This window comes from Acartia tonsa, chromosome 2 (genome assembly GCF_053477335.1).
Source record: "Acartia tonsa isolate MP-2025a chromosome 2, ASM5347733v1, whole genome shotgun sequence".
Lineage (NCBI taxonomy): Eukaryota > Metazoa > Arthropoda > Copepoda > Calanoida > Acartiidae > Acartia > Acartia tonsa.
Window position 1 is genome coordinate 43,458,496 of NC_137261.1, and position 24,803 is coordinate 43,483,298.

Here is a 24,803-nt window from a genome sequence, read left to right on the forward strand (position 1 = left end):
CATAGCATAAGCATATATAAAATACTCGACTACATTAAATTCGTACGTGCTTTTATCAAATTTTACACTTGCTGCATATTTTTAGAATTTTAATATTTCACGAAGTAGTTTCCAAAAAATAGTTTCATTAATATATTCCCTTCTTTTTGGCAGCACCCCTAACACATAAGAACCCAGTGAATAAAGAGGACGCAATTAAGAAATCTTTTTAAATTCAGGGGCTTAGGAGATCTTAACGTTCGTACAGAGACATGCAGTAATGCAATACTAGTTTTGTTTATATATAGTTAATTCAATCCGTAACCTCATTTTCAGAATTAGAAATGACGTCACAATCCAATTGTGACGAATATGGCTTCTGTCGTGGAGACAATTTTGATAAACAACTTCAGGCATTTAAAGATTATTTACAATTGCGGAATTTTACTTTCGTTATAGGTATTGAAAAGCCTGGGGGAAGTCTGTGTACACCTATAGGAAGTGAAATTCCTATAGAAGATTTTTATCCAATTCTTTTTGTAAAATCTCTCATATGAATGTGTCTGCCTCAGAACCTTTTTGTAACTACACCTAAATAATTTTTGAATTTTAGGAAGACTTTATGAAATCATATTTACGGGTACTGGCTGCTCGACGGAAAAAGTGGGACAAACGAGTAGGAAATAATAATACAATCAGTACAACCCCTTCACCAAGCAGAAGATTGAAAAACTATATTAGGTTAGTTAATATCAATATTAATTGCTTTTGGTTTAGAACTATTCTCAAAAAAAGGAATGGTAATCAAAATGGTTCTTTAGGTTAGATAAGGTGTAGTAAAAACCTTTCACCAATAGGGTTTTAGGGCATTTTTTGGCCTATTTTGATCTAAAAAATTGATAATATAATTTCAACTTTCCAAGCTCTTCTATTTCCCTCTTTCCTTATTATGTAAATGAAGAAAATTTAATCTTCTGAAGTTATCATAATACTATTATTGTTGTAATATTTATATAATATCTAGTTTATTTAATGTTGTTATTAGAAAAGGGATACCTGGCCCGTATCGCGCTCAGATATGGATGGAGGTCAGTGGTGCGGCCTCGGCAAAAATGCGGGAACCTGACCTCTACGCCTCAATGCTGGAATTAGAATCTAATACAGTTACAGATGATCAAATTCGTACAGATATATCGAGGCAGGCATATAAGGGATAAGTAATGATATTTTATATTTTTAAAATATAAGGTCTTTTTATATTTATTTTCTTCGCCAACGAATTTTTTATAGTGAGTAATTTTCAAATTTTGCTTAAACTTTTCATATTTGTTATGATTCAGTTTTGGTTCATTTCATGAATTATACTTATACAAGATATTTCTTTTCTTTAATGAGCCTTGCAATCTTCGCCCTTTAGAAGATGTTTCTCAAAATATTTGTCAAATTAATATGTGGGGTTTATTGATTTGAGATTAAAGCAAATTCATTCGCATGGATAAAAGTTTATGAGCGTTTTATTCCAAATTAAAGAAACCATATAAGTATGTTATAGAAATCTTTATAGACTTTCATATCATATATTGGTACCTATAGGTTTAAACTTATCAAATACCCAGTGGTCATACTTACCATATTTAACCTTATTCCTGATTTTAGAACATTTCCAAATAATATACATTTTGACAGCACAAACCCTCTGTCTCTACAGAAATCATTGTACAAAGTTTTGAAAGCATATGCCAACTCAAATCCAACTATTGGTTACTGTCAGGGATTAGATAAAACTTAATTAGGTCTAATGAGAATTATGTCAAGTATTTAAGGGATAAGACAACGGACGCTTCATTGATGATGAACAAAATTACCTCTTTTGTAGATTGTTATTTTTGGTTTAAATGGATGAAAAATACTAGTTTTAAACCAACCAACCAAAATTCAATAAATATCTCCTAAGGTATTGAGCCAACAAAAGTGGCAATGAACTTAGTAAGTTAGTACCAGTGTAATTTACAGTCCAATATCCATTTCCTCCCTGATAATACTACACTTTGAAAGTCTTTCAAAAATGCTTGAAATTTAAGTCACCCCTGTGCAGTCATAGTTATATTTAATTCCATAAACTCGCATTCACTCGAAACTTATATGAAAATGATTTCACCAGCTATTTGATTAAAACAATATTAATGATTTATCTGCTCACTACAGGGTCTGAACTACATAACTGGATTATTATTATTAATAACCAAGGATGAGGAATCAAGTTTCTGGCTGCTAAAAACCCTGGTGGACAAAATGCTGCCAGAATATTACTCCTGCAGCATGCCTGGGTTGATAACGGACAGCCGGGTCCTGGCTGAATTAGCGCGAAGGCATTTACCCCAGCTCAGCCAACACATTGATCAGCTGCAGGTTAATACAGAATTTTACATAAAAGAGAAATAATATCCAAAAGTAGAGCAGCTATGAATTAGAGTAGTTTATGTTTGATTTTTAATATAATGGCACATCCGCCCTGACCTAAAAGTTATAAATAGTAAACAATTTTTTTTTGCAGGTTCCGTGGGCTTTGCTATCCTCCAAATGGTTCATATGCCTCTTCGTTGATGTCCTCCCAGTGGAAACAGTCCTTCGTATCTGGGACTGTCTATTTGCCGAGGGATCTAAGATGTTGTTCAGAGTTTCGTTGGCAATACTCCACGTAGACGAGAAGAATCTTTTAGCTTGTAAAGACATGGGTGCACTTATGGAAGAAATTAAAAGGAAACTCGACGATTTTAAAAAATATTTAAATGGATACAATTTTATTATTTGTTTTTGGGAGTTAGAGTTAGCTACAGGGAATCATCTACTGGTTTAAGGATGATTTTATCATTGAGGCTAACTAAAAAGGAATTAATTCTATAATATAGCATTTACCTATCCGCGGGCAACTATCCTATAAAGTATAAAACCGTCAATGTTCTAATTATTTTAAAGATCGTTGAGTGTTTTTTGACCAGATTTCTGCAGAGTAAACAAACACTGGAATGTCATACCTTTATGGAATCTGTATTTTCAACCACACAATATTTGAAAATAGGCAAGGATGATTAATGTTAGTCTTATTAGCGCAGCTACTCTGTAGATTTGGGAATGTCTGAGAGTGTAGACAATTTCCATTCTTTCAGACTATTTTCTTTGGTATTACTAGGAATATTAAGGAATAAGACATGGGCGTCATATTATATTGATTTTGCCCAAAATTATGGTAAACAAAATTTAGACACAGGGAGTTTGTAGCAACGAATCAATATTTAATCAAAATTCCAAATGTTTTTACGTCTATAAATGAGAAATTATTTTTATATATTGTGTACCACAATAATTTAAAGTCTCCTTAGCCACCTATATATAACTTTACTGTATAACATTTTACTTTCCTTATGCGATACTTATGGGTAAAATGCGGCGAGCAAAAGAAATTGTCCAAATTAATGATAATATGCGTTAAAAATTAAATTTTTAGTTAAAAATGGGTCACTCGTTTTAACATACATGCAGTACTTTTCAGCTCCCCAGTTGCGCTAGGTGTCCCCTCTCCTCCTTTTTAGTTGGTGGCCCCTCCTTGTAGGGAGGTTAACCCCTCCTTTTTATAGGGTTGTCTGTCATAAGGTGGATAAGAGTTAGGTTTCACTTGGGTTGCCCTTCATAATGAGGTCAAAAGTTGGGTTTCACTTGGGTTGCGAAAACCCAACTAATGCATGTATGCTCGTTTAGCTGCGCTATTTATTGATTAAAATTGTATTAATCATCTTAACAAACACAGGAAAAATCCAGAAACTGCGTGGAGACGTAGGAAAGGACGTCAGAATCGAACAAATCGAACGGGAGAAAAGACTGAATGATATAAAAGCTTCGCGAGGATCTTAGTACTACATGATCTGCTGATTAAGCCAATAATAAGTCTTCTTTGGTCATTAGAGGAAATTTATTTTGGAAAAGTCAAAGCTTAGGTATATCTCAATTGTGGAGGGTGTTCCAATTAATCAATTTTAAATGAAAATACTTTTTATCGTTAAATCTTATAAAATAACGCCAAAGATATACCTACATGTAGTCCACAATTTATTGCAGATTTGTTTCTGTTTTTAAAAATTATATTAAGAATCTAGGGTCATGAATTCCCCAAGATTAATGGCATTGAATACATTAAAATATTAATTGGAGACACTCTTTAATTGAGTAATTAATTGGCATGTTAGTAACAATTGTATTTAAATAATCCCCTTTTATAAATGTTAATCGTGAAAATTCTTATTCTTAGACTTGGATTTAAATAATATTTTTGGTGTTAGACCCTTTTCGAGTTTATCTAAGGTTAACTTCTTAAAGACAGCTAATTAAGCTTAAAAATAACAAAGACAACGTGCAATAATTTTAATAAGTATAATAGGTAGGTATATCTTATACTCTAAAATTAATCTTCTAAAACTTTAAAACAAGAACAATTTTGTTATTGAGTAGAGCAGCAATAACAAGCTAAGATTGTATCTAAGAAAGACTTGAGGACGAAATGTTTAACTTTTGGTAGTTATCGCCTATAAATCAATGATTTTTTATTTTAAAGATAGCTACATTTTGACTCCTTGAGTATGTGCTTTATAGATAAAACATTAAGCGATTTAAATTGAGATACTTAAAAGTAACTGCAATTCTAAAAAAATATTCAATCTAACTTTCTGTAAGAACAAAGCGTACAAAATACTTAATTAAATTCAATTGGATATATTATAGTTTATCTAATATTATATGATTTAATGGTGATTGTAGTCAAATAAACTAATAAATATTTTATTTTATGTGAGGGGTACTTATTTTACAATTAATCACTCTTACCAATAACCTACGTTTGAAATGTGTTAATAATAGTTATTTATCGCATTGTATGTATTATAGACAGCTTTATATTAAAATGTAAAATTATAAGATTTAAACCAGTTTTATTAGGACCGGGGGGCCGAAGTCCCGACTTAACATAACTGGCATTAAACTCATGATTTTATATTAATATTCCTTGAAAATTGTCTGTAATACGATGTTATACATGATTTTTCAATATGGCTGAGAACCGGTTCTCATCCAGCATATATGAATGGGTTTCGAAGCCATACTGGAAATACCATAAAGCAATCTAGGCATACATATTAGGATTATTTCCTAATAATATTTTTAATACATGTTAGTTATGATTTCATAAATGTATAATTAAAATATACATATACATATCATACGCAAAGTTTTTGGTCTTTTTTTATATGAGACACAAATGTATCATATATATTATTATATACTTGTCAAAATTTAAAAAATTACCTTTTGATAAGAAAAAATCTGAACATTTTTATCACTTAATAAGCTTTGAGTTGTTAGTATTCTTTGTTCCGGTATAGAACAATGAACGATAATTCAATCTCTCCCTCCCAGCAGCCCCCCCCGCCCCCCCCCCCATCACTCCTTCAAATAAAGATATGAAATAATATTTCTTCGGTAGACGTTAATTTTGAACAAAAGTTTATAAAATGTTACAATTTCTATTCTGATAAAACCTTACCCTCCAAGAATTTTATTCTAAGCAATGGCAGAACGAGTTCCTTGTCCACTAACTCATTCATTTGGCTTATTCCACTATATTTCAATTTAGTCACAAGAGTACAAATCTCAAATTTTGACTTGTAAGGTCTCAATTTCATTAACAAGCATAATACTTGTTCCTTTTATATACATACTTTCTGCGTATAAAGTAAATAGTATATCATTATATATTATACATAATACATATATATCTATGTATGCAACTTAATGATAATTTTTATTGTTTAGTAAAACAATACCTAGCCCTTTGATTGTTATGAAATTAAACAATGTACCCTATAAAATGTTTATTAGTATTTTAATAATATTTATTTTAATTAAATGAGCTTCTCAATTAAGCATAATTTGAACTCAATTGTGATATTGTAATTCTCTTGTCTTGTCGAATCTAAAATCTGTATGTAGTTGAATTAAAGGAAAAGGAATAGATTTTTAGAGATTTGAATCAAATAATATTAAAATAATTACATTTAAAGTTGTTTCTTGAAACTTAAACTTCTAGATGTATTTTATTAAATAATTTTATCCCCAATGATGATGAATAAAGTTACCCATTAGGTAGGTTAAAATTATTGTTGTAGAAGTATTGACAATGATATATTGTACCTACTCATCAATGTTTAATAAAAGTACCCAAAGTATGAGCCAATAAATAAGATGATAGCATTCTTTTTAACTTTGGGTCTCAGCGCAATTTACTGTCCAATTGTTCTCATATTGTAATCAATCCCTTCTTTTTTCTAACACAAATATAAACATTAGATTGATTCAAATCTCCATTGTTCCTATTTGTATACTTTATAGTGTTTAATATTGATTGTTTATTGTATTTTGCGGATTTATTGATTATATAAAATTGTTGATTCAACTAATGTAACAAAACTATGATAATTATGACCCATAGTAGCGCAGCAATGACACGATAACAAATTATGATGAAATAAGTAAAGTATTAAATGCAGTCAGCTTCTTATCAATCTCTGAATATCTGTATGACGGACTAACCCTAAATATACGAGTGGCAGCGCTACTAAAAGAACTCATCATATCATTAATCTAATCAGTTGATATTAATTTAGATCTCCATAAGAAATTAATGCAATTTTCATGTAAAGTAGGGTAAGAATATTTTGTAGAAATCTCGTGTGTTTTTTTGGAGGGGGGGGGGGGGGGATTTTTCGTATGGTCGATAACTCATTGAAGCGAGATCTTAAACTCTTATACAGACACATATTCTATTACTTTTATTTTGTCAATGGAAGTTATACAAAAATACTTAATTTTATTATGTTTTACATAGTCCTTGATATTTGGATTGCGAGATCTCTACATTATTCTCCCCCCCCCCCCCCTTTCATTTTAACATGTTCACAAAAATCATTCCACAAAACAAAATTTATAGATTACAATATAAAGATTTATCTTTTCAGAATATAAAAGATGTGGTTTCGGGAGTTCGGTGAAGTTGTGGACGTACTACCGTATTATTTACTCGTATGTCTCCCAGTTTTCATTGCCCTATCCCCGATAAACCCTGTCGAGTCTGCTTCTGAATTAGATGTCCACAGGTAGATAGATAGATTGATAGATATAGACATTGTAGACAAATCAATAGTTAAACTAGTTTTTGTAGCCTTAAGTTTTATTTGCCTTTTTCGTTTCGTTAAAGGGGACTATGCGCGAATGAGAGCAAATAGTCCCCTTAAAGTTAAGCCCATTTTTAAATATTATGATTAAAATTAACTCAGAATTAACTCTTTTTATAAAGATAAGCTAAGCATTGATTGTTACTATGTTATTATTAAGATTGGCTTAGTATTAACTGTATTATTAATATTAAGACTGGCCCAGTATGAACTATCAGGAGTATTACATGGATCTAAGCAGGCAGCACTAACTATGGACGCTCGTGGACCAAAGGCTACACAGGTAATATTTTAAAAATCAACCTATTTTTGTTCTTACAGAAGATGATTGTTTAAAACAAGGATGACAACATTAGGGATGGCTATCCGTCAAAGTTTTGGACCGGATTCGGATTCTTACAAGAATCCGTCCAAGAAAAGGACGGATTCCCGCGGATTCCGGATTCTATTTTCAAAGGCTTTTTTAAAAATTAAAAAATTTAAGTGATACATATGTCCTAAAGATTAATGTTTTTGGTGTTCACCATAATTCACTTTCGAGAATAGAAACAAAGTTTAAAAGATATTATATATAATGATGATAATCTTTGCCTTCAAAAAGGAGGAGTTGAAAGAAAAAATCTGAAGACGCTAATTTTAGCCCACCAATTAAGAATCCGAATCCGCTATCAAAAAACGGATTCCGGATTCGGATTCCAAAATTGGCTAAAAATTGGGCGTAAACCGGATCCCGGATTCGGATACGGATTGACAACCCCAGAAAACATACATAGTTAAACGAATACACATAGAAAAACCGAACATAATAACTTTTAACCTGTGTTTTACAATGCATGAAGACACAATTATTGTTTGTTAAAGAATGTACACAAATAATCATAACCTGATGAAGTTTATGTTAGTAAAATATATTGGTGACATGGTTTTTTTTCCGTCCATGTTGGGGAAAAGAAAGTTGGTACGCGTCTTTTTATGTTTAGAACATAATAAAAGCAAGGCTTTTTGAAATATATTCTGAAAACTTTGATTTCATTGTGCGGCGTTTGTCCGTCTAAAGTTTATATATGATATGATTTGTAACGAGTTTTTGCTGTAAATAGGCAAAGGCATAACCCCCATACATGATTTGACGTCAATTTTCTGTTATCAATTGTTGAATTTTTTTTACCCAGGTTTTGAGGAAAACAGTGGTGGCAAAGATGGCGGACTTGTCAGTTGGCGGCTTCAGGGAGCTGCTGTCCAATGGGGTTGGCGGCTTGCTGCTCTTGGTTCCACAGGGTCTTTCGGGTAAGCATGACTTTAGAAGTGCAGAGTGCACATTTTCTGTGTCTCTGATTTTAAAAGCTAAGCTTTGCAATAATTAGGGTCTTATCTTTAATTTAAACAAGTTAGAATTGTCCTACCGTTTCAGAGCTTCATTCATATAAATGTTATCATTCTTGTTTCAGGCGTTAATCCAACAGAAAGAGACGCTATTCTACAGTTAGAAGAAGAACTTCTGAATGGAGAGTTAGATATTCCAGTCTATTTTGCAGAGGTAAGTTTAGATATCTTCATATCCTAAAAGAAACAGGATCTCTGTCTGTCTGTTGTCTATACTGAAGGGTCTCGCTAACCATTGCATTGAACCGATTTGGTTCTCTTTTACAGTTTTACAGTGTAGCTTCTAATAGGTCCTGGGAAGGCTTATAACTATTATAGTTGACTATCTAGATAGTAAGGACATGTTGTATACTCTATTGGGATTAGATTTAGAAAATTGTTTTCTTGTAAAAATGATAGTATAGCGCAGACACGGGCAAGTATAGTTCGTTCTTATGTATACAATTGTCCAATTTGTATTAGATTAGGATCAGTAGGAATTTTTGAGATAGAAGAATTATTAACGAAAATTAAAATTTGTAGGAGACGCCTGACCTGCTAGAGTTATATGACACTCTAAAAGACGAGGGCGAGTCTGGTGGCGATGCTGGCGGATCTGCGACAGCTGCGCTACTCAGTGGTATCGCTAACAGCGGCTATCAGCTGATTGTCAATGCCCCCACTCCTCAGCCAGTCAAAGAACAGGTTAGTCATTCTTTTTTTTTATCGGTATCTTTTGGCTATATGAAAAAATATGTTTGACTCAAATGCTTTTATTGTATAATTTGGCGAAAAAATGCAATACAAAATTTCGGTGGGAAATGGCGATTTTCGGCTCTAGCGTAGGTTCAGCCGCCATTACTTTACAGTTCCATATTTTACTACATTAAAGCAACTGCCATACCTAATTACAATGTCTTAAACTTTTATTTGGTTGAGTTCTTTTGTTTTAGGTATGTTTGCAAAAATTATGTAATCCGCCTTTCCCCTTTTATTTTAAGGAATCTATTTTATTTAGGTTGTTCTGAGTGCATCTGGAATCCTGCCAGGTTCCGGCGGAGATGATCAGATTCCAACTGTCGTGGTTGTGGCTCATTATGATGCTGGCGGTAGCGCACCTTCTCTTGCTCAGGTAGGGATAGATAAACTGAGATAGACAGACAGCCTTGTAGATAGATAGACAAGCTATGTAGAACTAGCTAGAATATTCTATATATAGAGAGCTGGTAAAAATGGAAGTTGGGTATCTAATATTACCTCGAAAATATTTTTCTCTAATGACCATATTTTCTTCTAGAACCTAATTTATGGTGTCGATACAAAAGAAAAATTTATACGTGAAAAGGGGGAGAATGGAAAAATAAAGAGTACCTATTGAAAACATTTCTCCATATTTTTCTCCTCCTTGGGGAAAAAATGGAAAAATATATGGGAGAAGGTAAAAATTGATAAAATAAAGAGTACATACTTAGGTAAAACATTTTTCCACTCCCCCCCCCCCTCCTTAGGGAAATGGGGAAATAACAATTTTGCTGCTGGGGAAAAAATGAATCTTTTACAGAATATACAGTATACAGTATACACCCCGGATATCTGTTCTTATAAATATAGAACTTGCTAGAATATTCTATTCATTTTTAGGGAGCCGACACAAATGGAAGTGGAGTATCTATTCTTCTGGAACTTGCTAGAATATTCTCATCCTTATATCAAGGTATAATAATTTAGATTACAGAAGTACTGTTTATGTTCAATAACAATTAAGGTGGGTTTTTTAAATGCAACACTCGTAATCAATGTATTAATGGCACTTAGAATTCGAATTTTGATCTGAAATTTTGCATGAGTAATCCTTAGTAGGTCTATTTTCCCTAAATCGAACAAAAAGTTGAAAAAGTAACGGCTCAGTATATTTCTAGTACCAGCAACTACCGGCTAGAACCGTTTGAAAACGGTTTGGAGCAGCAAAGAGTATTATGAGGAGATAGGTTTCGTGATGGATTTGCCTCGAAAAAAGCCCAAAAAAATGGCTACTAAGCCGTAGGCCAGTAGCCGTTACTTTTTCAACTTTTTATTCGTTTTAGGGAAAATAGACCTACTAAGCATTATTCATGCAAAATTTCAGATCGAAATTCGAATTCTAAGTGCCATTTATACATTGATTACGAGTGTTGCATTTAAAAAACCCACCTTAATTGATTACGAGATGGTTGCATTAACCTCCCCCCCCCCCCTTTAAAAATAATATTTCCAAAGATTTTATTCTTGTTGATTCTTATGATCATTTGTTGTTATATCAAGGCTCCCGAACCCATCCTGCATATTCTCTTGTGTTCCTGTTATCTGGGGGTGGTAAGCTGAACTATGCTGGCACCAAGCGCTGGTTGGACGAACATCTTGACCTGGACGCTGATAGTGATATCCTAAGCAAAGTTAAATATGTCCTCTGTCTGGATTCTTTGGGCAAGGATGGGTAAGTAGATAGATAGATACCAACATATTTGGATAGATAGATACCAACATATATGGATAGATAGATACAAACATGTGTGGAAAGATTGATACAAACATATATGGATAGATAGATACCAACATATATGGACAGATAGATACAAACATATATGGATGGATAGATAGATACAAGCATATATGGATAGATAGTTACAAACATATAATGGATAGATAGATACAAATATATACAGATAGATAGATACAAACATATGTGGATAGATAGATATACAAACATATGTGGATAGATAGATACAAACATGTGTGGAAAGATTGATACAAACATATATGAATAGATAGATACTAACATATATGGACAGATAGATACAAACATATATGTGTAGATAGATACAAACATGTGTGGAAATATATATACAAACATACATGGATTGATAGATACAAACAGACATGGATAGATAGATACTAACATAAATAATAGATTGATGGATTAATGTTTAATAACAAATATGAAAGCTTAAATCAACATCTATTTTAATTGTTGTTTTAGAAACCTGAAATTGCATGTGTCAAAGCCACCCAAGGAGGGATCCGATGGAGCTATCTTTTTTGATAACTTAAAAAAGGTAACAATCAACGAACCTTCTCTATTACTTGCTGTGTCATTATGTCTAACTGACTAAACTGCTAAACGTTATTTCTTTGCTTTTATTAAAGATATACAAGTTGGTATTTTTGGGCATTTAATCTAAACATTTTTGTTCGTCGGTCAGTAACGCTCTGTGAGTATAGAGATATATGAGTAGAAATAAGCAAACCTTAGGAATATACAATATATGTATACTACTCTAATAAAAAAAAGGCATAAAAAGCCTCTATGTTTACTATTTTTATTATTAACATTTGCATACAGCTGTTAACGTGTGACAAAGTTTGTGTAGAGATTTTAGACAACTAGGAAACATGTAACTACTATACTTTTATTAAGGTTTCCGAGTCCCTGTACCCCGAAGTGAAAGCCCCTGAATTGGTTCACAAAAAGATCAATTTAGCTGATGAATTGTTTTCATGGGAACATGAGAGATTTTCTATCAGGTAGCTAGATAGATACAATACATAGATACATAGTAAGATAGTTAGATTGGATGCACGGATAAATAAAATACGTCTGTAGCCATTGGGAACTTTTTCCTTGCAAATCTGGAACATCCAATTTAACATTTTTCATTCTATCTAATGATAAGTATACCTGCTAAGACCCCATTTTATGACCTCTTCTTGTAAATGAGCACCCAAATATTGTGAAACATTCCATTATCTATTTTATCTCTACCTTCCTGTTAATTAATCTATTTCAACGTATTGTATTCATATGATCTATGATACAGGGAGTAAGGGAGGGGACAATGGGCAATTAATTCAATATAAGAGTTATCAAAGAAATTGCATGAAATCCAGTTTAATCCAATAAATTTGTAGGAAATTATAAAGGGATTGTTAATTGAATAATAGATTTCCATAGCGTCATGTAAAGTGAAATCACAACTTGTTTTTGATGAAATATATTGAGGTTTTTTTGTGTGATTTTTATATTACAAGATTATTGGACCCGGCCAGCTGCTAGCAAGAATATGACTGCCCCTTTTTATTCTGTTTATTTCCCTTGCCCCTTGCCCCCACCTCCCTTCTCCCTTCTCCCCGTCTGCTACATTCCAAACTAACACAACGAGTGTTTATTTCCCTTGCCCCCACTTCCCTTATCTCTTCTCCCCGTCTGCAATATTCAAAACATACATAACGAGTAGCGGTATTTCATGCGCAAGTACCCAAACTCAGTCAGAAACTGCTAAATTCTTGCACATTGCCTTTAAGCCAGTACCCAAAGTCTGAGACTCCTAAAAATTGAATATTCGATCCATTGTCCCCTCCCTTACTCCCTGTTTATGATACCAATCTGGAACATTCCATTTTATAATTTTTTCTACCTTGTTAATTATTATGTATAAAGACGTCTGCCAGCTATGACACTGTCCCACCTGGCCTTCCCGTACTGGAACATTCCATCATATTATTTTCTCCACCTTCCTTTTAATGATAATGTATTTAGACGTCTGCCAGCTATGACTTTGTCCCACCTGGCCACCCCTTAGGGAATGTGCGCAAAACTATTCTGGAACATTCTACTTTTAAAGATTTTCTACCTTCCTATTTATTGTTATTTGTTTAGACGCCTGCCAGCTATGACCCTGTCCCACCTTGCCTCCCCGAAGGGTAATGAACGCCAAACCATCCTGGACACAGCTGATTCTGTTTCTCCTGCTGCGCTTCAACGCAACACAAGGAATGATACTTACAAAATACTAAATAATGTGTGCTAATGTCGTATGGGTGAGTTGCACCTGGACTGAACAGTCAATTTGTCAACTCAAGGCCAGACTCTTACTAAGGAACATGGACACTTGTGTTTTTACGTAGCGCAGCTACTTTACAATTCATGTCTGTCAATGACTCAAATGTTTTAGTTTTTATTTTTAAATCTTTTGTCTCACTGGATGGAATTGTGTTTTTTTAATTGGGTCAATTGTTAAAACTCCACATAAGTCATTCAGTCTACAAAAATTGTTCTCGTTCATTTAAGTATCATTGAAATTAGAATCATCGCTGAGGCCCTGGCCTGTTCTCTATACTCCAAAATGGAGGCTCAGTCAGAGGCGTGCACAGGAGAGCTGTTTGCAGGATCCTGGGAGCCCAAGGAGACCAGTTTACAGGGATGGATGGACTTGGTCACCTCATATCCCAGACATGCCACTCTTATCTCAGATAAAAATTCAGGTATCTTTAGTTTTTGTCCTTGTTTTGATATCTTTTTGACTATCATAGGTATTTTCAAAGAAGGGAAGGGACTATAAATTATACTGGTACCCAAAATTTTATAACAGGGTTATATTAATCATTGGTTTCGAGACTTTGTTGTTGGAGATGTAGATCATCATCATCCATCGTCTTATTCCTTGAACCATAGTATATTCATGATTTTATCCTTTATGTACTGTATTTGTTGTATCTCTTAAAGGTAGACAGAGAAAAATAAGGTACGGTACTCTTGGAGAAATTATCGTCGAATCAAACAGAATTGATTTATTTTAATTGACGAAACAATGTTTTGGTTACCTGAAATTTTTTTATTTTAATTTCTTATAGAACTGGTGAAGTCCTTGACGTCAGCACTGGCCAGATATGTGCAGGACGTGAGTACAGTCACTGGTACACCTGACAGAAGGGAACCTGAATTTGTACTGTATGACACCACCACAGCTTCTGTTAATATCTACAGGTGTGTAATCATATTACTAAAAGACAGACCAATGGAAAAAAGCAGTGTTCTGGAGCCGGAGCCGGGAGCAGCAACATTTTTGGTGGACCCGGAGCCGGATCCGGAGCCGTATTTTTCGTTAAAAACGGCTCCGGCTCCGGACTAGCTAAAAATGATTTTTTAAAGTAATATTATAATTTGGCAACGGTCTATTTCCATATAATAAACTGAAAAACTATTGTTACTTAACAAATAGACACACATCCTTCTACTTTTATATAGCTTTAATCAAATAAAAGCAAAATATTTTATATTATTTATTTTATTTTATCAAATTCAATAATGAAAAAAAATTGATATATTAATTTTAAGGTAGGAGCCGGAGCCGGAGCTGGAGCCGGAGCCGGGAGCCGTATTTCCAAATACGGCTCCGCGGAGCCGGAGCCGGAGCCGCATCAAAATTATACGGCTCCGGCACCCTGGAAAAAAGTTAGAACGAAAAATATTGTTTGCTTCATTTACACACATAATTAAACTTGAGTTTTTACTTTTTACAGAAACTCCCATACGATTAGGTAGAATTTAGAAAGTTTTAGTATAGCGATATATATTGTCTACTGAAGAAGTTATTTGTGTATTTTTTAGTACTTTTTAATACTACATGAGCTACTGTAACGACTTACATATGTGTAACAGAATTATGACAGACCAACAGAAAATAAATTAAGATATAAGAAATATACAATCTTGCTATATTACTAAGCATTGCAGACAGACCAAGCAACCGACTCATTTCAAATTCATTTTCTTTGTCAATTTGATTATGAATAAATATTTATTTTAGGGTGAAACCGGCTGTATTTGATCTAATTCTCTCTCTGGTTATTTGCTCCTATCTGGCAATCCTCTACTTTATTCTACTAAATAGCTATACAATACTCAGCATTCTATCTTCTATAGTAAGGTAATTATAGATAGATAGATATATGTATAATATCTACTTTATTCTACTAAATAGCTATACAATACTCAGCTTTCTATCTTCTATAGTAAGGTAATTATAGATAGATAGATATATGTATAATATCTACTTTATTCTACTAAATAGCTATACAATACTCAGCATTCTATCTTCTATAGTAAGGTAATTATAGATAGATAGATATATGTATAATATCTACTTTATTCTACTAAATAGCTATACAATACTCAGCTTTCTATCTTCTATAGTAAGGTAATTATAGATAGATAGATATATGTATAATATCTACTTTATTCTACTAAATAGCTATACAATACTCAGCATTCTATCTTCTATAGTAAGGTAATTATAGATAGATAGATATATGTATAATATCTACTTTATTCTACTAAATAGCAATACAATACTCAGCATTCTATCTTCTATAGTAAGGTAATTATAGATAGATAGATATATGTATAATATCTACTTTAATCTACTAAATAGCAATACAATACTCAGCTTTCTATCTTCTATAGTAAGGTAATTATAGATAGGTATATGTATAATATCTACTTTATTCTACTAAATAGCAATACAATACTCAGCTTTCTATCTTCTATAGTAAGGTAATTATAGATAGATAGATATATGTATAATATCTACTTTATTCTACTAAATAGCAATACAATACTCAGCATTCTATCTTCTATAGTAAGGTAATTATAGATAGATAGATATATGTATAATATTTACTTTATTCTACTAAATAGCAATACAATACTCAGCATTCTATCTTCTATAGTAAGGTAATTATAGATAGATAGATATATGTATAATATCTACTTTATTCTACTAAATAGCAATACAATACTCAGCTTTCTATCTTCTATAGTAAGGTAATTATAGATAGATAGATATATGTATAATATCTACTTTATTCTACTAAATAGCAATACAATACTCAGCTTTCTATCTTCTATAGTAAGGTAATTATAGATAGATAGATATATGTATAATATCTACTTTATTCTACTAAATAGCAATACAATACTCAGCTTTCTATCTTCTATAGTAAGGTAATTATAGATAGATAGATATATGTATAATATCTACTTTATTCTACTAAATAGCAATACAATACTCAGCTTTCTATCTTCTATAGTAAGGTAATTATAGATAGATAGATATATGTATAATATCTACTTTATTCTACTAAATAGCAATACAATACTCAGCTTTCTATCTTCTATAGTAAGGTAATTATAGATAGATAGATATATGTATAATATCTACTTTATTCTACTAAATAGCAATACAATACTCAGCTTTCTATCTTCTATAGTAAGGTAATTATAGATAGATAGATATATGTATAATATCTACTTTATTCTACTAAATAGCAATACAATACTCAGCTTTCTATCTTCTATAGTAAGGTAATTATAGATAGATAGATATATGTATAATATCTACTTTATTCTACTAAATAGCAATATAATACTCAGCAAGCATTCTATCTTATATACCTACTTAGATAACGATTGTAGGTCTATCTGTGTGTATAAGGAAGTATATTTATCTATCCTCATGAAATTATGAATATTTTGGGCCTTTGGCCATTTTATACCTACCTTGGTATATGATTTTCAATTTTTTACGAATAAAATTATTAGAAAATAAACACATTAATATATATTAGAATAAGAAACAAACCAATAATGAAATTATTCAGGGAGCGAAAAGTAGAAGATTCCAACGGGCATGCCAAAATGAACGGCAAGATGAATGGGCACTCTACCAAGCAACATGTCTACTAAACAAGTTATAGAGTATCTACACTACCAATATAAAACAATTCATCTAATTAACAGTAAGGTTTGGATTTGAATGGACTTCTGTTTACTTATGTGACAAAATACTTAAATCTTAAATTCTTTTTTTCTTACCTTAAAATAATCAGAATACAATACCTAAGGTTATATTGTGGCCATATAACTCCAAAATAACTTCTAAAAAAAAAGATTATTAGCACTAGTAAAAAGATTTTCATTTAAATTTTGACCAGCCTCATAAGGGCATTGATGATAGTATGCTAAAGCCTACCCAATACTGATGTTCTACATATGCTATAGATGAAGAATCATTCTTTGTATATTAAAGGCATAAAGAATCTTTCTTTATTAATATAAATTGCGAAGAATCTTTCTTCATCTACATGTAAGGTGAAGAATCTGTCTTGTGAAGCACACAGCTGATATTAGTCACACAGTAATGCAATAGATATTACCTTAAAGTAAATTATCATAAAGATGGGAACAGCTTTTACCAACAACTGAATTAAGTTCTTTTTAATATTTTGTAATTTAGGCTGATTCTTGGGGGCAGTCTTAGTAAATACTAAGGTAGCCCCCAAAAACATCAAAATTTGGAGAAAGAACTGAATCATTTGGTATATACCTAATCTATTATTTAAGAAATAAGCATATTTTGAAAAAGAGAAACTAGCTCTCATGCCAATTGATTCAAATCTATCCTAATTCATAGTTTTACTTGCTTTACATTGGTAAGAAATATCCCATCCTCTTCTAAATAATAAGAATGCTGATTTGGTGTTGTAAATTGAAACAGAGATTTTAAAACCATTTTCATAAAATTCAAAGACTCTTCTTTAGTTAAAGAGATTTTAATTGTTTTTTTTTATTTTTTCTAACTTTTTTACAGTTATTAAGAATGATAATTTCTCATTACCGTTGGATTAATCGTATTTCTTGTTTGATAAAATGATTGAGGGTATTAATTTTAAATATCAATTTATTTCTTTAGTTATCGGCTAAAAAATAATGGAAAATTATTCACTCGTTGATTACAAAACACCGTAAAACGAGTAGATAACTGATTTCTTTATTCAATCTTAGCACTGAGTAAAATTGCCATACCTAGTTTTTTCTTGAATTAAACACTGTAATCTAGGGAGAGTGAGTTTAAGAGCTTTTTAAAAGTAGTTAGTGAAATCCAGTTTTGACCATTTGAATTTTTCAATTTTTTTTGCGTTTTGTAGAACTCTTGTGTAGGCTTATACGTTATATAGTTTTTTCTTCAGAAAAAATTACTTTTTGGTAGATAATGAGATTAATAAGTTAAGTGTAAAATTTATAGAAAGAAAATTGAAATATAATGGTCAAAATTAAACGATTTTCCCTCATTTTTTTTATTTCGTTGTAATATTACATTGTACGGTGCAATATTATTTTTTAGTTTGTTAATTAAAATTCTATTAATTGTAATTTTTTTCATCAAAATTGATGTAACATAATGATGATTATAAAATTGTTTAATAACTAAATTGTGCTCTAATTTACATTTACCCCCCTAAAATTTTCAGTAAATATTTTAAAATATAAATGTTAGGTTTTAAAATTGAATATCTGAAATATTCTAGAAATCAGCCTACAGGGCCTAAAAATTAATTTTACCTAATTTTTCACTTTTTTATATTATCGTTATTTAAAGGGATTTTTCATGAACGAGATGAAGGGTTTAAGAACTGTCTAAATGTTTTAAATATTTTTCGAGAATTAATATTAAATTAAATGCTTTGTTTACATCAGTGTTCTTAAATGTCATCTATAGTCCATTTTTAACTTTTCGCAATTAAATTTTAATAAATTCATTAACTAAACTTCATAATTCTTTCATGAAAAATCCGTTTTAGACTAATAATGTGTTCTGATTTTATTTACTTTAATTTTCTGCCCAATTTTTTCTATCTTGGTCTCAATAAAAAGATAGTCGCAATTGTTTTCTAAGAATTGTCAAAATTACTTTTTAGAATCTTTTTTTTATGTTCCTTATGAAATAGATGTGTTGATAATTATTGTTAGAAATTAATTTGAAAATTGTTATTATTATTGATTAAGTTTTAGTACTCTGTTTGTTATTACAACGAATATATAATTGAATATTCCTTTTTCATAATTACCGCATTTTAAAACTTTGGTTTTTAGTTTTTTCTCATGGTTTGGGAATAAAAAGCATAGTTTTACACATTATGCTTTCTCGGTGGCTCTTGGGACCTCCAAAACAGTGGTGTCCAAAAAGATTGTGTGTTTCACACTGCACTGGATTAATGTCTTAGTCTTTTGCGCAACGTTGTGTGAAAATAAAATAAACAAGGATGATAACATATCCATAAGTAGCGAAGCAAAAAATCATCGTGAAGTCAAGGAGATTTAAAGAACATTTGCTAAAATCAAGAATATATTTATTTGGACAAATCACAAAAGCTTACCCATGTATTTTTATGTTTTTAAGGGGGGGGGGAAGTTCTGACACTTTTGCGTAAACAGTGATTATAGGCTTTGTCTTTGGACTGAGAGGATAGGTTATTAGGGATAAAATCATTCTTATATGATGAATTTCCCCCAGATTTAAGATTTTTTGGATAGGCCTCCAGGTTCCGGAGCTCCAGGCCTCCAGGTGGTCTCTGTACAGGTAAAAATTAAAAATAAGATTTTTTTTTTTGAAGAGTTAGAAGTTAACTTATTAAACAAAATATACTTCTTGTTGATTGTTATTCACATATTTGAAGAAAAAACATACATATTTTGTCTAGCAAGCAAAAAATTTATATATTATAAAATTATTTAGGCTGGTTCCAACAAATACAAACTCTACTGTGATATTTATGTAATAAACAATCTAAGAACCCTTTGTGTTATATAGGGTTTTAGTGGAAGTTAATAATATAGGAGAAGGGATGAAGAAGTTTTTAGAACGATTTTTCTAGTGATTAATTACTTCATTGCGATGTACTGGTAACCTAATTTATAAGTAGATCTTTTTTCTGTGAACTCTTAGATAACCATAAACACTATACAATTTTCTTCAAATTTTCTGGATAAATCTGGTTTTCATGGTCTTTCAGCGAAAACTCTTTAATTGAATTAATTGCCCATTGTCCCCTCCCTCCCTCCCTGTTATTTAGCAATACTTCTGCTACTTAAAAGAATCCACGTCAGGTCTAAAAACTTACTTGATACTAAATCTGGAAGATTTAGTTTGCTTCACCTGGCAATAGGAAGGAGGCTTAAACTGGACACCTCCTCGTTTTATAGGTATTGTTCTAAAATATTGTTGTGATAATATTTTCTTTTGTTCTTAATAACTCCTGTATTAATAATAATGGGAAAGTATATAAAAACTTCTCAAATATCTAAACATATTTATTTCTATCTCTTGCTCAATATTGACAATATCTTTCCTCTACAGTAACTTGGAACTCATACATATTTACCAGGGATAAGATAATGGACGAGAAATTTAGGTTCACCTCATTATTATTATAAAAAAATCCCCTTCTGACATTGAATTTGGTAGTGGGAATATTTTGACAGTGGATGAAAATAAAAATCCAGATTTAAAAAAAAATGTACCCAGCGTTTTTAAGCCAACGAATAAGATATTAATCCTGTTTTACAAGTTTAATTAATAACAGAAAATAATATAATAATAGTAGCTTTTAAAGTTATTACGTTTTTTAAATGTTCGATTTTATAAAAAATTTAATTTTTTGTTGTATACTATTGAAATCAAAATAAGTTCAAGTAAATTATTTTTATTATTTTCCATCTGCATATCTACAATACAAGGTATTTGGAACAATATTTTATAGGCAAATTTTTATATAAAAATTCCAATGAAGGGGATAATTTTTTTCGTTTATTATCCGTAAAGTTGTGTGTTACTGTTTAGTCAAATGGCTTATTAAGTCAAACTGTTTACATTTGATCATAATTAACAACAGTTGGACTTTATAAGCGCATTTAACTAAACAATAACACACAACGCTACGGAAAATACGCGGAAAAACGTACTTTTTTACTATGAATATGATATAAGCTTATTGTATTGATTGTAACAAAAACATGCAAAATAGAAATTTACTTTTATTGGCTTCTTAATATTATTTTTTAACTATTTAACATTATAATTACAGTATTGTAAAATGCATAACAGTTTATTTTAAATGATTATATCACAAAAAGCCAACTTTTATTATTAACAATATATTTTAAATTCAACAAAAAATTTTATAGTTTGAAAATTTAAAATGAATTAAAAATAAAAAATCATACAGCTCTTGCTATTTTAAATTGGTTATAACTTTTATTATCAAATTTTTTTTTGCATTTCTGATATGGGAAAAGACAATATAATTTTAAATATTCAGTAAAATTTTGGCACATAAATAATTTACTAGTCTTAACATTATTCAATTTTTTCTTCTTATTTACATTATTTTAGTTTTTCAACAATAAATTTGAATATTATTTTAACAAATTTGTTTTTAGAAATACCATAAATTTGTATTGTAATTCATTTAATTTTCTTAACTTGTTATATCTATTTAAAAATTAAAAATAAAATAGTAAGCTATGAATTAATGCAATTATGAAATGAATTTTTTTTACAGTGTATTAATATCACATTGGAAGCACGTTCCTTCAGTCGCAAACTCAAATTTTACCAAAATAAATGCATTTTGAGAGTGTCTTAGTTCACCCACTTCTGCTTTATTTTTAAAATTTTTCTTTTTTCCAGTTTAGTCACAGTTGAAGTTAATCTCAACTATAGACAAAAAATATTTATCAATCATATTTTTTATTCGTTGTACTACATAATTATTTTCTGTGTTTTTCTCTAACTTTCTAAATGGCAACGACATTTATGTATGTGAACAACGACATACACTATGGTTTGGACTACGACATTTCTGTTATCAAAGACGACAATTAATCTTCATCTTTGCATATATAATATAAATCTCTGTTGTAAGCATTCACTTTATATTTGTTCCTAAAATAAATAAAAGAGTCACGATTAAAATAAAAAGTAATTGAAATTGGTTTATAAAAAAAATCTCTTGCATTTTACAAAAAATACATTTTTAAAGTAAACCTTTTAATTAATTGCTCTAACCTGCAAGTAGTCTTTCCCATTTTGATACTATCTGGAACTGATATCTTGCAGATAAATCCTCTAAAATAAGTTAATCATGCTAGGATTCTCAGAGAAGGAGGGAATATTGAAATGTATATTATTTATGACTTCCATTAAAATTTCGATGTTTCATTAAAGGGTTGTCTTTAATCGTTGGTAATATTTTTTTTCAACGATAGATTTATTAACCTAGATACTGCCAGACATGATAATGCGTACAACTTAAAACGGAAGATTCTTTTGTCAATATAATTTCCCCAAAACTAGTTTTTTTTTAGTAGGAAATTCAACTATTTATAGCTAACTTATTGTATATGGATGAAATGAAAGATACCTGCCTTTTTGAACCAAAATATGCACAAGTCTTATCCAATAATATGGCTATATTTTTCATAAATTAGTGTAAAACACTAGAGGGGGAAGGGGTTAAATAACTGTATTTCCCTATCCCAATGAACCTGAACCGACTCTGTGAAAATCAACCAATGGTGTCGGGAATATTAACTCAGTCAAGTAAAACAATTTGATAGCAGACGAAAAAGGTTATTGCAAAAGGGGGAAGGTAGTTATCTGTATTTACATCTATACTATAGATCTGTTATTCCTAAACTGTATTCTTATTGGTCAGTATTTTTTACCATCCAGCATGAACGCACTTGAATTTAAAGTACATAGGTTTCTCCTGCACTTATTATATTCTCAATGACCTTGATTTAGATTTAAGATAGAGGTTACAATTCTTTGGGGAATTAAAGTTAAAACAAGAATTATAAAATCCATAAAAGCAAATCTCATCAACTTATAACGAACTTAATAAAATTTCAAAGTGATTGCACTTTTAATATTCAAAAGTCTTAACAAAAAATCTATTCTAGGCGCATAATAGGGCATAATATACAAGATGCCTAAACTGAACAAGACTGGAATTATTTTTTTAATGCTCTCAGCCCTCGCAAAAAATTTAATATCTAATTGGTTTGACAAATTTCAAAATGTGAGACTAAAATAAATACCTTTTATAGACCATTGTTATAGAGGTCCTTGAGGCCAAACAAATATGACAGGTAAGCATTACAAATATTTTTAGGGTTAAAAAAGTAGTAATTGATTATACTTGTTTGTTACAAAAGCCATTCTATACCGACAAACATACCTAAATGTATAAAGGCTTTGCTTTTATTAAAGTTACCACATTGTGCAAAATAGGAATCTATAATGGGTGAAAACATTTAAATACTATCAATAAATTTAATTTATATATAGGTTTATGTAAAAGCATAGTTCTTAGTAGAAAAGCTACTCTATAGTCATTCTACTTGGTCTGTTTGTCTGTCTCTAAGATTTTTCTATTCATAAATCTGATAAAAACACTTTCCTCTATGCCAAGCTCCTCTATGATAACAAAGGCACTAAACTATATCTATCTATCTATACCTCTATACCAAGCTTCTCTATGATAAATTAAGTACTAATCTATATCTATCTATCTATGTATACCTCTGTTTATTACACTCATCTCTATACCAAGCTCCTCTATGATAAACTAAGTACTAATCTATATCTATCTATCTATGTATATTGTATACCTCTGTTTATTACACTCTATACCAAGCTCCTCTATGGTAAACAAAGCACTAATCTATATCTATCTATCTATGTATACCTCTGTTTATTACACTGTATACCAAGCTCCTCTATGATAAACAAAGTACTAATCTATATCCATCTATCTATGTATACCTCTGTTTATTACACTCTATACCAAGGTCCTCTATGATAAACAAAGTACTAATCTATATCTATCTATCTATGTATACCTCTGTTTATTACACTCTATACCAAGCTCCTCTATGATAAACAAAGTACTAATCTATATCTATATATCTTTGTATACCTCTGTTTATTAAACTCTATACCATGCTTCTCTATGATAAACAAAGTACTAATATATATCTATCTATCTATGTATACCTCTGTTTATTACACTCTATACCAAGCTCCTCTATGATAAATTAACAAAGAACTAATCTATATCTATCTATCTATGTATACCTCTGTTTATTACACTCTATACCAAGCTCCTCTATGATAAACAAAGTACTAATCTATATCTATCTATCTATGTATACCTCTGTTTATTACATTCTATACCAAGGTCCTCTATGATAAACAAAGTACTAATCTATATCTATCTATCTATGTATACCTCTGTTTATTAAACTCTATACCAAGGTCCTCTATGATAAACAAAGCAGTAATCTATCTAACTATGTAATACCTCTGTTTATTACACTCATCTCTATACCAAGCTCCTCTATGATAAACAAAGCAGTAATCTATCTAACTATGTATACCTCTGTTTATTACACTCTATACCAAGCTCCTCTATGATAAACAAAGTACTAATCTATATCTATATATCTTTGTATACCTCTGTTTATTA

General features: G+C 30.8%; 3 protein-coding genes across 12 annotated transcripts in view; 2 read left to right on the forward strand and 1 right to left on the reverse strand.

Annotated features, from left to right (window-relative positions):
- Positions 1-308: 308 nt before the first annotated feature.
- Positions 309-7,049, forward strand: LOC145311916 (growth hormone-regulated TBC protein 1-like). 6 transcript variants are annotated; one of them, XR_013876841.1, is made up of 9 exons: positions 309-392; positions 593-720; positions 1,025-1,177; positions 1,636-1,747; positions 2,182-2,388; positions 2,534-2,740; positions 2,980-3,058; positions 3,785-6,483; positions 6,630-7,049. XR_013876841.1 is itself a non-coding variant. In XM_080150958.1 (8 exons), exons 1-8 carry the CDS (start codon positions 324-326, stop codon positions 3,886-3,888), a joined length of 1,059 nt encoding a protein of 352 aa, XP_080007084.1. In that variant the 5' UTR covers positions 309-323; the 3' UTR covers positions 3,889-7,049. The 6 variants fall into 6 exon arrangements, 2 of the variants coding, with proteins under 2 accessions (XP_080007084.1, XP_080007085.1); XR_013876842.1 differs by having other exon boundaries at positions 6,636-7,049; XR_013876843.1 differs by having other exon boundaries at positions 6,675-7,049.
- LOC145311915 (BOS complex subunit ncln) lies at positions 7,038-19,336 on the forward strand. Of its 5 annotated transcripts, none has more exons than XR_013876836.1 (16): positions 7,038-7,178; positions 7,452-7,539; positions 8,429-8,543; positions 8,705-8,793; positions 9,162-9,323; positions 9,637-9,750; positions 10,260-10,332; positions 10,920-11,091; positions 11,635-11,710; positions 12,073-12,179; positions 13,312-13,423; positions 13,736-13,916; positions 14,286-14,418; positions 15,242-15,361; positions 17,094-18,151; positions 18,518-19,336. XR_013876836.1 is itself a non-coding variant. In XM_080150956.1 (15 exons), the coding sequence occupies exons 1-15, from the start codon at positions 7,051-7,053 to the stop codon at positions 17,176-17,178; spliced, it is 1,755 nt and encodes a 584-aa protein (XP_080007082.1). In that variant the 5' UTR covers positions 7,038-7,050; the 3' UTR covers positions 17,179-19,336. The 5 variants fall into 5 exon arrangements, 1 of the variants encoding a protein (XP_080007082.1); XR_013876839.1 differs by having other exon boundaries at positions 17,094-17,924; XR_013876837.1 differs by having other exon boundaries at positions 17,094-17,236; positions 17,427-19,336.
- Positions 19,337-21,260: 1,924 nt separating this feature from the next.
- LOC145312568 (uncharacterized) overlaps positions 21,261-24,803 on the reverse strand; it is a 49,098-nt gene continuing 45,555 nt past the window's right edge. The window contains exons 20-21 of the mRNA XM_080151824.1: positions 22,340-22,399; positions 21,261-22,216 (exon numbers count right to left, since the gene is read on the reverse strand). Of these exons, the coding sequence (XP_080007950.1) occupies positions 22,153-22,216; positions 22,340-22,399 (124 nt within the window). The 3' untranslated portion in view covers positions 21,261-22,152. The remainder of the gene's footprint in view (positions 22,217-22,339; positions 22,400-24,803) is intronic.